This window comes from Oncorhynchus mykiss, chromosome 23 (genome assembly GCF_013265735.2).
Source record: "Oncorhynchus mykiss isolate Arlee chromosome 23, USDA_OmykA_1.1, whole genome shotgun sequence".
In the NCBI taxonomy this organism is placed as follows: Eukaryota; Metazoa; Chordata; class Actinopteri; order Salmoniformes; family Salmonidae; genus Oncorhynchus; species Oncorhynchus mykiss.
The window spans coordinates 21,214,153-21,230,247 of NC_048587.1; the positions used below are offsets into that span (position 1 = coordinate 21,214,153).

The 16,095-nt window shown below is 41.9% G+C and overlaps 1 protein-coding gene across 17 annotated transcripts in view; it reads right to left on the reverse strand.

Moving 5' to 3' along the window:
* Positions 1–16,095, reverse strand: part of LOC110502444 (calcium/calmodulin-dependent protein kinase type II subunit gamma) — a 141,292-nt gene that overhangs the window by 69,513 nt on the left and 55,684 nt on the right. For all 17 annotated transcript variants that reach the window (XM_036959833.1, XM_036959830.1, XM_036959826.1 and 14 more), the window contains exon 3: positions 9,266–9,325. In XM_036959833.1, coding sequence (XP_036815728.1) covers positions 9,266–9,325 — 60 coding nt within the window. The remainder of the gene's footprint in view (positions 1–9,265; positions 9,326–16,095) is intronic.

Here is a 16,095-nt window from a genome sequence, read left to right on the forward strand (position 1 = left end):
TTGACACTTATGAAATGTTTGTAGTTATACTTCAGTATCCCATAGTAACATCTGACAAAATATCTAAAGACACTGAAGCAGAAAACTTTGTGAAGATTAATATTTGTGTCATTCTCAAAACTTTTGGCCACGACTGTATATTCAGTCAATAAAAAAGCAAGTGCCATTTGAATGTACAAGTGAATGTATTAATACAATTAATACAGTTTCAATACATTCACAATACAAGTGAATGTATTGAAACTGTAATATCATCTGGTTATATTATATCGTGGAAGACACTCTTCAAAAAGGCATTAACCTCAGCAGTGGCACTTGCTCGTAGAAGCCTATGGCTGTGCAATGGCATAACCTTGTTTTGTTCATATAGCAGAAAAGACACTTGTTTCCCGAGCCCTTATCACAGTCAAGACACGCCTATTGTATAGTAAAAAACATGATATCATCGAGAGGGGTGAAATTACATTTAATTTCTTCCCAGTATGGGACCTCTTATGTGTGTGTGCGCGTGCATCAAAAACATTTATGGACCTAACAGACCCGCCCCTGGACATTCTGCCGCCACTAGGCAAGACAAAAAATTGCCACCCCCTCCAATCCCCACTAAACTAGAAAGGTGTATCGCAGGGGTCAGCAAATGTAACGTATATACAGTTGAAGTCGGAAGTTACATTTAATACATTTAAACTCAGCTTTTCACAACTCCTGACATGTAATCCTAGTAAAAAAAATCCCTGTCTTAGGTCAGTTAGGATCACCACTTTATTTTAAGAATGTGAAATGTCAGAATATTAGTAGAGAGAATGATTTATTTCAGCTTTTATTACTTTCATCACATTAGTATTTGGTAGCATTGCCTTTAAATTGTTCAACTTGGGTCAAACTTTTCAGGTAGCCGAAAAGCTTCCCACAATAAGTTGGGTGAATTTTGGCCAATATCTCATGACAAAGCTGGTGTAACCGAGCCGAGAACGCTTTTTTAGTTCTGCCCACACATTTTCTACAGGATTGAGATCAGGGCTTTGAGATGGCCACTCCAATACTTTGCTTTTGTTGTCCTTAAGCCATTTTGCCACAACTTTGGAAGTATGCTTGGGGTCATTGTCCATTTGGAAGACCCATTTGCATCCAAGCTTTAACTTCCTGACTGACGTCTTGAGACGTTGCTTCAATATATGCACATCATTTTCTATTATTTTGTGAAGTGCACCAGTCCCTCCTGCAGCAAAGCACCCCCACAACATGATGCTGCCACCCGTGCTTCATGGTTGGGATGATGTTCTTTGACTTGCAAGCCTCCCCTTTTCCCTCCAAACATAACGATGGTCATTATGGCCAAAAAGTTATATTTTCGGTTTCATCAGACCAGAGGACATTTAGTGTCTGTAAACTTCTGACCCACTGGAATTGTGATACAGTGAATTATAAGTTAAATAATCTGTCTGTAAACAATTGTTGGAAAAAATACTTGTGTCATACACGAAGTAGATGTCCTAACCGACTTGCCAAAACTATAGTTTGTTAACAAGAAAAGTGTGGAGTGGTTGAAGAACGAGTTTTAATGACTCCAACATAAGTGTATGTAAACCTCCGACTTCAACTGTATGCTGGGAGTCAGGAAGCAGGTGCAGAAGGTGAGTTTAATCATAAGAAAAAGGCAGATAAGCAAAACAGGAGAAGCGTACTGAACGTGACAAAACCAACACTGACTGATGACTGAGGCTACTGAGGGCTAAAGAAAGGGAGAGTAATCAAGGGGATGGAGAATGATGGTTGCCAGACCGGTGGTTAGTAGACCTGTGACGTCGAGGGCTGGAGTGGGAATTAGGAGTGACAGTAATAAGTTTGCACATTTTGTTCTCAGCTAATATAAAGCAGAACAGAACACAATAGCAGCCCGTTTCATAGGCTTATGCTACAAATGAAACACCATTTTTAACAGTAGGCTATATAATCAGTTCAATGTCAATATCATATCCTAATATTTTCTATCTAATTACACTGATAAAATCACCAAAGTCGATTAAAAGTGTTGCTCTGAAAAAGTCTCAAAAGAAAGGTGGATAATGAAAATAGAATTTTCAGGGAAGAATGAACAGAGAAATAAGCATTATTACCACATTTCTCCAATGTCAAACCAGAGTATCTTGTTTCCAATGAAACGGTTGCTGTTTGCAAATAATTCAATATTAGACATCCTTATGAATGGCACTTTCAAATGCAGAAAAACGAAAGCTTCAGCTGCCTGCAACTGATCCATTGCTTAACCCAACAACAGAAGTGCTTCCCTAAAAGCTGCCTGGGTTTAAACATCTTCTCTTTTTAGAAAGTGAAAAGCTCAATTAATAGGAACATAATATCAAATAAAAAAATGAGTCTCCTCCAATATTGAAGGCCACAGCTCAACTTCAGAATGTCAAAGACAAATCAATATATATCCCCACATGCCTCAGTCAAATCTTTTGTGGGCATTTCAAAGCTTGTTTCTAGCACAAGGCATCGTGGAGTTATGCATTGTTATGGAACGCTATATATTATCTGTATTCTTTTGTTTTCTATACAGTTACCAATAGGTATCCCTTTTGCCATTTTCTTTACCAAAGTGTATTGCATACCCTCACTCAGTTTGAGCCCTGGTTTCAACCGAACACACCAAGCCCTTCCCAGACACAGAGGTATTTAAAGAGTGCATGGTGACAGTATTGGAGGATTTGGCAAAAACGACAAATCCATGGATAGCATAATTGCATCTGTCAAACAGGTAGGCTGACGAAATAGGCTCCAACAAAGCCCTCGTTTTTAGTTAAGTCAAATTAAAATGAAGACAATTGTTGAAATGACTTACTTTCAGCACCATTTGCTGCCCACCTGTTTGATTATGCCGCAGCCACTCCAAAGCTGATGTCTGCCCGCTAGCCTTTTGAGTTGACTTACTCCTGCATTCTCTCTCCTCATTAATAAGTTAATGATTGAAAAAGTGTCTGTCTCATGACATTGTAATAAATATGGTCTCCAGTCTATGGGCTACAGAAAATCCACATAGGATGCTACTCTTTCTACCATAGGCTACATCATTTATGTTAGGCTAAATGAATTTGATGGAGCGTTGGTGTAGCGCCAAAGCGCCGAGTCTCTCCAACAGCACCCTGGAGAAACGCGCTGGGCATGGAGCTAAATATTTTGCGCCCCTGCCTTCGACAAAGTGGGCACTGCTTATCATGGGGTGGCATCAGCGCTCACCTAAATAGCCCTCATCCCACTGGGTGAGAGAAGTTCTCATCGTTTTTGAGCAGAATAATACGAGGTGTTATGTGTTGTTGGAGGCACGTCTTGGTCAGTTTGGGAAAATTACCTCTTCATCAAACTGCCGCTCTTGGCGGCTGCCTAATCCATATGGGCGGATGACCTTTTTATTGTGGCATAAACACAACCAGTCATGATGTTTTTGTCTGACTGTCAAACAATCACTTCAAAGGGGTCCTTTACTAGGCTACCCGCGCACATTCATCCACTCACAACATATTTACAGCCTCCAACCAGTTGCGGATGGAAAGAGACATCTGTTACAGAAATCACCCAAAAGTGTAATGACATTTGGTGATTGTCATTAGGACAGAATGTATGCGTCTGCTGTCCGCGTGTGTCTCGGCGTTTCGGCCACACGGTCTTGGCAAAATGTGAGTGTTCTCATCAAACCACATTGCATTTTGGATCGTAGGTTATAGGCCTACCAACTGTTTTCAAGTCCAGTTCGCAAAGTAGCCTAAGCGGAAAATAAACGGGACGCAACTATTCCAAAACTGCAGCTCGTTGTTGGAACACATTATTACCATTTTGAATTTGTGATAAAACTGTTGTCATTTGGCAAGGAATGTAGTTAGATACTTTTAATAGGCATATATGTCTGTAGGCGTGCGTGATGTTTGGCTTGATTTCTTTTTTTTGAGCCCCGCAAATAGGTCTTAGGAAATCTAGAGTCAAAGCAATTTAACGTGGTCTTCAAGACAACATAAAACAAAAAATCTAAGCACATTCTACCAAATAGTTTACAGTATTTGAAAAATAAATTATCTGTGCTTAAAGAGACTCATGCCCATCCTTCTATTTACTTTTTTTGTTTGAAACACTGTCACAATGTCACCATTATGGGCGGCAGGGTAATCTGTCGTTCTGCCCCTGAACAGGCAGTTAACCCACTGTTCCTAGGCCGTCATTGTAAATAAGAATTTGTTCTTAACTGACTTGCCTAGTTAAATAAAGGATAAATAAAAAATAATTATTTTTTAACCTCTCTGGCACCAGTGGACAGTAGCGTCCCACCTGGCCAACAGCCAGTGAAATTGCAGAGTGCCTAAATTCTAAATACACCATTCGTAATATTAAACATTCTTGTAAATACATGTGTTTTACATAATTTCAAAGCTTAGCATCTTATTAATCCAGCCGCTGTGTCAGATTTCAAAAAGGCTTTACGTCAAAAGCAAACCATGCGATTATCTGAGGAGAGCACCCAGCTAACAAAAGTATTACTAGCATTTTCCTACCAAGCATTAGCATCACAAAAGTCAGAAATAACAATAAAATAAATCGCTTACCTTTGAAAATATTCCTCTGGTGGCAATGCCAATTGTCCTAACTACACAGTGAATGTTCATTTTGTTTGATAAAATCCGTTTTTATAGCCTAACACGAAACATTTGTAAACCGCTTGCGTCGTGATTTCCGTCTCATTCAACTTTGGACTAAACATTTGTGGTAAATACACACACAAAACAAACGTTTATCCAGTCATGGTTGGTTTCATTGCAATCCTCTGTTTGTTAGTAACACAATCACACTTGATTGCTATTTTCCTGGGACGTATTGACCGAAACAAACCCATTTGAAGACACCAATCAATGACCTCATTGCGCACCAATGGTAGGAGCTGTTGATTGACTGTATTTTGGCCCAATGACCACTGATCATCTTGAAATCTAGCTTGGAAGATAGCCAATGAGCTGAGGTAAACGGCAATATGTAATGGTTATACGTTCAAAGACCCGCCTTTGTCGTAAACTCTGGCGTAAAAGAGGTTAATTCGCCATTGAAAGTCCTACTTGACGGAGCCACGAGTGTTATGCATAGCAGTACATAGTGAAGAGCATTTTCAGCAATTTTATATATTTAAATTATGGCGAATAAATCAGGAAAAGCTAAAACAAAGTCTAGATATACAGATGTAACCCAAATTATAGAAGAAATTGATAGGATACTACAATGTTCTCCACAAAACCACAAAATGGTACAAGACATTTTTCTATCATTTCATCGACATTGCTGTGATGAATGCCTTCATCCTCCAGAAGGAAATGCTAGCCTTCAGGGAGCTGCTCATCCAGGAGCTTGCTAGCTACAACAAGTCCATTGTAGCACCTTCTGTCCCCTCTACCTCTATCCCTTCTGCTGCTTCAACCAGTGGTGTTCACCTGCCCAAATTAATCTCTGCGGGCATGAATGTGCCTCGGGGCAAAAAGGGCACAGTAGGGAGACGTCGTTGTGCCCTTTGTCACGGGAAATGCCCCATCACCTGCACCACTTGTTCAGTAACCCTATGCTTTACAGCAGAAAGAGCCTGCTATGGGCCATGGCACCAGCAGCACAATATTGTGTAGAGGACTGAGGGTCTTCACAATATTGTAAATAGAAAATGTGTAAATAGTTACCCATGTTATTTTATTTTTTATTTATTTTTATTTTATTTAAAAAAATCTCTATATATTTTTTTGGGGGGGGGGGGGTGTGTTAGAATAGCATTTATGTATTTTGTATATAGTTATTTCCTTCAAAATGTATCACTGTACCAATTCGGCCACTTGGGTACATTTGGGTACATTTGTGTGGGACACCTTGGTGACTTCATGCTCAATGTCATGTAGCTCGCTCATTTTTGACATTATCTGTCTAAAACTTTGCTCAGCTATTGTTGCCATCTTATGTTCTTCATTCAAACCATCCCCAGCATCCTATCTGTATGTTTGGCTGTTCTTGATCATTTGAAAAATGATGCAGCAACAATAAAAAAACTGAAAACTTATGTTTATTTCCTTGTATTTTCTTCTACCAGATCTATTGTGTTATATTCTCCTACATTCAACAACATTCCACAACATTCAGAGTGTTTCCTTTTAAATGATACCTAGAATATGCATATCCTTGCTTCTGGGCCTGAGCTACAGACAGTTTGATTAGGGTATGTCTTTAGGCAGAAATTGAGAAGAAGGGGGGCTACCCCGAAGAAGTTTTAACCTGTCCAGGCAGCATACATATTTGATACAACAAGGATAGAAATGGCTTATTTAGTTGATATTACTAACAAAGCAAAGCAGAGCTGTTTTATCGAGGTACAAATAGCCTGCTCTTTTTCATTTTGCTCATAGCCGCACACAGAAACAGTTTGACTACATTGTATATGGGGCTCACCCAGGACAGTTTCTTTCGTAACTGAAGGAAAACATTTTAACAATGTGATTTAACCGGTTGATGTTGGGAAAATAGATGGGAAAATGCAGAATGGTCTTCAATGCCTATTTCACATATTTACTCATGAAATATTAGGCCTACTGATTATTCCTAAGTATCTACTTGCAAGATACTAATTGACAACCCGCGAGCTACCGGACATGCAGTTTTCTGCAAAGGTGCAACCTTTGGTAGGCTGTGGGAGAATACAAATTGCATACTCTTGGCGTCCTCTCTCCTTCTCAAAACCCATTGGATGACACACCTCTCTGAACTTCTCCTCCAATGGGTATTAAAGAGGTGAGAGAGGACGCAAACAATTGAGATTCTCCCAGAGGCTGCGAATAAGGCAAAGGTTAATCAGATATGCCCGTGCTCATCATGCTTCTTACAAGCAAAGTGAAATGACAAAATTGCTTGTGGTGCACGCCTCTCAAATTATATGCAACAACACCCTGAGTGCATCGGACATGAAACAACAACACAACTGTAACAGCACAACAAAATAGATGAACAATATTATTTTGCAGGTGCCTTTTGATTTTAAACACCAGTGGTGCAACTAGTGATTTCTAACTGCACTGAAGCAAAACTAGTGGTTAGGATTCGGCCCGAGTTCGATTCCCGGTCAGGGAATATACATTTGGGGCGGCAGGTAGCCTAGTGGTCAGAGCGCTGGGCCAGTAACCGAAAGGTTGCTAGTTCGAATCCCTGACCTGACAAGGTAAAAATCTGTTGTTCCCTGAACACACTCTTCCTAGATCATCATCGTAAATAAGAATTTGTTCTTAACTGACTTGCCAAGTTAAATAAAGGTTCAGTAGTGAAGCAAAACCATTCAGCTTGAGGCAACATATATATATGAAATATATATATTTATATATGAAATGGACATATCTATTGTAATACAGACTAGTTCAAAACATTACTAATCATAGAAAATGACAAATTACCCAATGGAGCATGATACTTTTCTGGCAAAAACATATATTTGCACCCCTATTTTCAAAGTGGGGATGCAGCTGCTCCATTTTCTCCAATGCTCAGGCACTTATTAATATTTGTTTTATTTATTTAACCTTTATTTAACTAGGTCAGTCAGTTAAGAACAAATTCTTATTTACAATGATGGCCTACATCAGCCAAACCCAGACAACACTGGGCCAATTGTGCGCCGCCCTATGGAACTCCCAATCATGGCCGAATGTGATACAGCCTGGTTTCAAACCAGGGACTGTAGTGAGATTTCTTGCACTGAGATGCAGTGTCTTAGACCACTGCGCCACTAAGGAGCCCTATGCTTCAACACATCATCTATGTCGCTCAAGGCACAGGATGTGTGTTTGTGTGAGTCAATGTGTGCATGCGTAAGTGTGTGTATGTACTGTATATGTATGTGAGTGTGTGAGAGTGTGTATAGTGAGGTGTGACAAGATGGCCAACAGTACATGCCAAGGGTAGGTGAATCGTGTGTATACTGCCTGCACTGTCTGTCATTTGTGTGTTTATGAGTGCAGAAAGAGAGCTACAGTGAGGGGGAAGAAGAGTCAGTGTGTGTGTGTGTGTGTGTGTGTGTGTGATGGAATGGAATGGAATGAACTAGCCTGCCCAGCGGCAGAGCACTCCTTGAGCACTCCATTCCTCCCTCCCTCCCCCTCTCTCTCCTTTCGCTCTCAATTACTCCCTTTGTTAAGAGTTTATCTGCAGTCCAAGCAGAAAACATGACAATCTGTCCCTTTGACTGTACCTTTGACAGAGAGGTGAGGTGAGGTGAGGAAGAGAGAGAAGGAGTGTGCCTTATGGGACAGAGAACAATCTGGGACAGGGAGAGAGAGAGGGAGAGAGAGAAGGGGAGAGGTGAGAGACAGATGGAGAAGGCAGGTGGACCAGAATGAGATGCTGCTGGAGAACAGAGAGAAGGAGAGAGAAGCAGAGAGAGGGGGAGAGAAGCAGAGAGAGGGAGAGCAGTAAGAGGAGGATGAGAGAAGGGAAAAGCAATTGTGAGGAGAGGTGGATGCAGAAGATAGAAACAAGAAGCAAGGTAAAGCAAAAGTAAGGAGGAAATGCAGAGGAAAGGAAAATGGGGAAGTAGGTGCTCTGCATGTGTTTAGTTTGAAGATGTGACTGGGTGATGAGCATCGATACCAGTACGAGAAGATGCATTCATGCGGTGCTATGTAGTCTTCTCTCCTCCCTCCCTCTCTACCCACCCCTTTCTCTCTGTGGCTTTGAAAGTGTAATTACATGCAGCTCCCGTGGCCTACTTGCTGCTGACTTGCAGTGTGAGGCAAGGTGAAGACTGTGTCATTTCCCTGAGTTAGCATGCAGTGGTGAGTTTCGCACCTCATCACCAGTCGCCCCATGCAAATGGCCCACACCAGTGGGCATCAGTTAGCTGGCTGGCTCCATTTGCCTACACCCTAACTCTTTTCCATGAAGTGCTTCTGTGACACCATGTAACACACTGACACTGGAGACACCCTCAATTCTCTTCAAAACAACGTGGCTGAAATGTTGGGCAGAATTGAACCACTCAAATCAATTTTCTTCCTCTGGGCAGCCAACGAGATTTTGTCAGCGGTCAAATGTGCAGCAAAGAGACTTCACCTGTTGCTAGGCAACCGGCCGAGCATGAATAACCGCTATCGTGTTAGCCAGCTCACCAACTAGACAAAACGATGTCGCCTCGGTTTCGTCCTGTCAGGTAGGTTACCATACAGACACACTTTCATTTAGCCTACTATAGTAAGTAGGAGCCACTCACCTATGTTGGGGTGTTTGAGCAGGCGACAGATGCGGGCCTCTCGTTCCAGTTTTTGATGATCTGAGGGGGAGAGGAAAGGGAAACGTGTCAGAACATAAATACAATCACACACCTTTCTGTTGTTAAGTCGATATTCTGCAGGTTTGGTCTTAAATAAAAGTAATAAAGGTGGCCTCCCGAGTGGCGCAGCGGTCTAAGGCACTGCATCGCAGTGATTGAGGCTTCACTACAGACCCGGGTTTGATCCCAGGTTGTGTCAGAACCCCCCGGGATTCCCATAGGGCAGCGCACAATTGCCCCAGTGTCTTCTGGGTTAGGGGAGGGTTTGTGCCAGGGTGGCTTTAGCGTTTCCTTGTGGTGGGCCGGGCGCCTGCAGGCTGACTTCAGTCATCAGTTGAACAATGTTTCCTCCGACACATTGGTGCAGCTGGTTGCTGCGTTAAGCAAGCGGGTGTTAAGAAGCATGGCTTGGTGGGTCAGGTTTCGGAGGACGCATGACTCGACCTTTGCCTCTCCTGAGCCCGTTGCGGAGTTGCAGCGATGAGACAAGATCATAATAGGATATCACAAAATTGGGGAGAAATTAAATACAAAAAAATCACAAACCACCATTGGGCAATGGGACTGGGAGGCACATCCCTATACATCATGTATGTTATATACATGCATACGTGTTGCACGGTATACCGAAACGTTTGTACTTTTACGATACTAGGTTTGGTCATACAATGTTTGTTACTTTCTGTACTTCTGTCAAATGTCTCTCGCGTCATATACGGATGGTGAGGATCGAGTCTGTCTAGTCATTTGTCTGAATCTTCTCAAGGGGCAGTAGTAAGCTAGCCAGGCTAGTGGCTACTTGTGCTTGAGCATGCAACTGACATAGCGGGAGCCACTTTTTAGAAGCAAGTGAGAGGAGAGAGAAAATGCAGACAGCATGGCTTCTTATAACGAAAACATCATTCCTCCACGCCCGCAGCTCGCTGACAAAACAGGCTCCAGAATACTTTGCTTACAGAGCAGATGATAAGAGCCAACCCATCGAAACAACTATGCAAAAGGTGTTACAAAGCACGGTAAGGGAGGTTTAGTTACAAAATAACATTAACAACGATTTTACACGTGACATTTGCATTGTAACGTTATTCTACCAGCAACTAAATTCAAATTGTTTTTGAGTGGTAATGAACATATATTCAGCATTACATTTTTTTAACATTATAATATAATATGATTAATGTGAAATGCACTCATAACTTAGCTACGACACCAATATATTTAGACTACTTCATGTCGCAGTAGCCACTAGCCAGCCAGCAGCCCTGGATTGAGCGTTGCACCCTAGGAGTTGAAATGCACTCTGGGAAATGTAAATACGCAATGATAACTTGGCTGTATACATGGGGTACCAGTACCGAGTCGATGTGCAGGGGTACGAGGTAATTGAGGTAGATACTGTATTTACATGTAGGTAGGGGTAAAGTAACTAGGCAACAGGTCGATAATAGACAGTAGCAGCAGCATATGTGATGAGTGTGGAAGTGTGGACGTGTGTGTGTATGTGGTGAGTGTGTGCCGGTGTGAACATGTTATGTGTGAGTGAGTGTGAGAGTGTGTGTATGTGTTGGAGTGTCAGTGTGAATGTGTGGGTCCAGTGTGTGTGCATAGTGTGAAAAAGAGTCAATGCAGATAACCAAACAGCTACCCGGACTAACTATTTAGCAGTCTTATGACTTGGGGGTAGACACACTACATCACCAAAAGTATGTGGACACCTGCTCGTCCAAAATCTCATTCCAAAATCTCATTCCAAAATGGAGTTGGTCCCCTCTTTGCTGATATAACAGCCTCCACCCCTCTGGGAAGGCTTTGCACTAGATGTTGGAACATTGCTGCAGGGACTTGCATCCAGCCAGCCACAACAGCATTAGTGAGGTCGGGCACTGATGTTGGGCGATCAAGCCTGGCCCGCAGTCAGCTTTCAAATTCATCTCAAAGGTGTTTGATGGGGTTGAGGTCAGGGCTCGGTGCAGGCCAGTCAAGTTCTTCCACACCGATCTCGACAAACCATTTCTGTATGGACTTCGCTTCATGCACTTCGTACAAGATTTTCCTTCACTTGACCTAAGGGGCCTTGTCCGAACCATGAAAAACCACCCCAGATCATTATTCCTCCTCCACCAAACTTTACAGTTGGCACTATGCATTGGGGCAGGTAGTGTTCTCCTGGCATCCTCCAAACAAAAGATTTTTGTGTCAGACAGCCAGATGGTGAAGCGTGATTATTCACTCTAGAGAACGCGTTTACACTGCTCCAGAGTCCAATGTGGGAAGCTTTACACAAGTCCAGCCGACGCTTGGCATTGTGCATGGTCATCTTAGGCTTGTGTGCGGATGTTCGGCCATGGAAACCCATTTCATGCCGCTCCCGACTAACAGTTATTGTGCTAACATTGCATCCAGAGGCAGTTTGAAACTCAGTAGTGAGTGTTGCAACCGAGGACAGACGATTTTTACACGGTTCAGCAATCGGTGGTCCCGTTCTGTGAGCTTGTGTGGCCTTCCACTTAGCGGCTGAGCCGTTGTTGCTCCTAGACGTTTCCACTTCACAATAACAGCACTTGGAGTTGACCGGGGCAGCTCTAGCAGAGCAGAAATTTGATGAACTGACTTGTTGGAAAGGTGGCATCCTATGACGGTGCCACGTTGAAAGTCACTGAGCGCTTCAGTAAGGCCATTCTACTGCCAATCTATGGAGATTGCATGGCTGTGTGCTCGATGTTATATACCGATCAGTAACGTGTGTGGCTAACATCGCTGAATCCACACATTTTAAGGGGTGTTCACATACTTTTGTATATATAGTGTATATACATGCATACATCAATAAGATACATATACATAAATATACAATCATTCAGGCAGTGCAGCCTCATCTGTCAATATCAACATGTGTTCCCTATTATAAAGTGTGACAATGTTTTTTCCTTGCTGAAAATGTTTCCTGAAATTCCCTAATTGAACAGAAAGGGACACACCTCCCTGCTCTATGCCATCTGTCTACTAGAACACATAACAATGCACAATCAATCAATTAAATGTATTTCTTTAGTTATAAAACCCCTTTTACATCAGCAGATGTCACAAAGTGCTTATACAGAAACCCAGCCTAAAACCCCAAAGAGCAAGCAATGCAGATGTAGAAGCACACAGCAGCACAAGCCTATTGCACTTAGTTAAATTAGTCTCCTGGGCTCAGACTCTAATACAATCAATGTCCAGTTAATGACTCTAATAGTAAGGGGCAGCACTGTGTGTGTGTGTCTGTGTGTGCGTCTCATGCAAATGCTCGTGTGTGTGTGTTCATATCCAAACATACGTGGGTGGGCAGTACTTAAATCTACTGCTCAATTGTAGCCCTACATGGACAGATTGGATAGACAGATAGATGGATAGAATGGCAGATAAAGAGATGGTACAGTGGGATGAGGAGAGAGATTGTGGGCCAAGTTCAGCCAGACCTTGGCACCAGCTGTTAGGCTCCCGGGGACAGATGTGTGTGTTATGTGTGTGTTACTACGCCGGGGCAGAACAAAGTAGGCCTCTAGCCTCCCTAATCCCTCTCTCACGCTCCTGTCCCCGTCCAGGATTTGGGATTTGGGAAGCGGAGCCTCCCAGTCATCCCAACAGGCTGCAAGGTGCTGGAATCACCTGTCTGACCTGTTACATGGCTGGCCCACAGAAAGAATGTGACCTCATCAATAGAATACATGACATATCATTTTCAGTCGCTTCTCTCAATAGCTCATTAGCATAAAAATGCAATGTCGACATGGTCGACATGGTCTGTTTTTGGATTAAAACAGAATTCACTATAACAACATGTTTTCTATGCAACCCAATTCATTTGAATGTTGAAATCTTGCTGTAAGTACACTTTTAAAGCCTCAGATTTAAAGCCTCAAAACGAGTCATTTGCTGGCTAACAGTCAACAGACAAGCTAGCTAACTATATGTTTAGCTTACAAGCATACCCACATTAATTTTAAAACATATTAACCTTTTCAAGCGTGATTTCCAAATATTTTTACAGCTCGTTTTGTTTATGCGCGTGATGTCAGAATGCACTCGCTGTTCCAAAATGTGATTGTCACGCAACGGGACAGTAAACCAACACTGCCCTCATACCAAGGCAAGCTGCCTGCTAAATAGGCCTGACCCCAATGTCACGATCGTTTGAAGCACACTCAGACCAACGTGCAGAGTGATCTGGGTTCCACATCTTTATTTAGTGAAACGCACAAAACAATAAGGCAAGAACGAAACGTGACGACAATGGCGTGCTAACATGCAACTACACAAACAATATCCCACAAAACACAGGTGGAAAAATGCTCCTTAAATATGATCCCCAATTAGAGACAACGATAGCCAGCTGCCTCTAATTGGGAATCATACCAAACACCAACATAGAAAACAAAACTAGAACCCCACATAGAAAATATAAACTAGACTAACCCCTCAGTCACGCCCTGAGCTACTCCACCATAGAAAATATGGACTCTCTATGGTCAGGACGTGACACCCAATTAGTTGGCTGGTCGATTGTTGGTCGATAGGCTGTTGGTCGACCAAGATTTTCTTAGTCGAGCAGTAACAAATATATATCATATATATGTGTACCCATCTCAGTGAACTAATCCATTGCAGAGGCCTAGACTAAAAGACAATTTATGCTTGATCCAAAAATGTGGTCGGAGGCGCCATATTGCGCAGCCTCCAGAGACATGCAGAGGCCAATTCGAGCTCCGTACCGCATCGCCATGAGCCTCCCATTGAAATTATTGGTTCATGGTAGGTGGGGGCGGTACATCCTGTATACACATAAACTCACTTCCTCGACAACTTCCTTCAAAACAGCTCTGCACTGCTCAGCATGAATACCCTTATTTCGGCCTAGGCCGTATCACCATAATGCTGCATAATGACACATTGCTTGCAAAGCGTAATTAAGGCGGAACAATATGGTTGTGGACAGAATTACAGAATCTCTACATGAGACCTGGATGGAGTCTGAGGACAAAGTGAGGGAAAAGATCTCTGAGAAATTGAAGATGGACCACAGAAAGAGGTGGAGCGCACCCACAGGAATGGAAAACCCACAACCGGCCCAGGTAACAGGCCCAGGCGGATAGTGGTCAGGTTCCTGAGGTTCAAGGACAAGGTAGCTGTTCTGGAAAGAGCCAAGAACTTGAGGTTTGTATATCTTCCTCAACGAGGACTATCCTGATAAGCTACCCAGGAAAGGGCTGAAAATATCCCATATTAATATATGTAGCCTTAGAAATAAGGTTTATGAAATTAATAAATTGCTGACATCAGATCACATTCCTATATTAGCCATTTCTAAGACTCAATTAGATAATTAATTTGATGATACAGCAGTAGCAATTCAAGGATATAACAGAAATGCTTATGGGGGAGGTGTTGCTGTATATATTCAGAGCCATATATTTCCCATTAATGCTTAGAGAAAATCTTATGTCAAGTGTTATTGAAGTGTTGTGGTTGCAGGTTCACTTGGCACATCTAAAGACTTTCCTTTTGGGGTGTTGCTACAGGCCACCAAGTGCTAACAGTCAGTATCTAAATAATATGTGTGAAATGCTTGATAGTGTATGTGATGTAAACAGAGGTCTATTTTCTTGGGAACCTGATATTTGACTGGTTTTCATCAAGCTGTCCACTCAAGAGGAAGCTTCTCACTGTAACCAATACCTGATTCTGGTTATTAATCAACCTACCAGGGTGTTTACAAACACTACAGGAACAAGATCATCCACATGTATCGATCACATTGTTACTAATACTGTAGAACATTGTTCTAAAGCTACATCCGTACCCATTGGATGCAGTGATCACAATATAGTAGCTATATCCAGGAAAGCCAAAGTTCCAAAAGCTGGGTCTAAACTAGTGTATAAGAGATCATACAAAATATTTTGCTGTGACTCTTATGTGGATGATGTTAAAACTATGTGTTGGTCTGATGTGATTAATAAGAAGCCTAAAGACACCATACTTGATGAATTTATGAAATCACTTCATCCAATTATTGATAAACATGCACCTGTTAAGAAACTGACTGTTAGAACTGTTGAGGCTCTATGGATTGATGAGGAATTGAAAAACTGTATGGTTGAAAGAGATGGGTCAAAAGGAGTGGCAAATAAATCTGGCTGCACATCTGACTGGCTGACTTACAGAACATTTAGAAATGATGTGACTAAACTCAACAAAACTAATAAGAAACTGTATTATGAAGCCAAGATATATCGTTTAAAAATGTATTTTAAAAAAACTTTGGAGTACTTTAAATGAAATGATGGGCAGAAAGACAAATTAAACTCCATCTTTCATCAAATCAGATGGTTCACAAAACCATTTGATGTTGCCAATTATTTTAATGATTACTTCATTGGAAAAGTGGGCAAACTTAGGCAGGAAATGTCAACAATGAACAGTGAGCCATCGTATTCATGTATAAAATAAGAAAAGCATTGCAAGTTTGAATTTTGTAAAGTTAGTATGGGAGAGGTGGAAATAATTTGATATTGATCAATGGTGACAAAGCTCCAGGCATTGACAACTTAGATGGAAAGCAACTAAGGATGTTAGCTGAACATATAGCCACTCCTATCTGTCATATCTTTCATCTGAGCTTAGAGGAAAGTCTTTGTCCTCAGGCCTGGAGGAAAGCCAAAGTAATTCCGCTACCAATGAGTGGTAAAGTGGCCTTTACTGGTTCTAACAGCAGACCTATCAGCTTG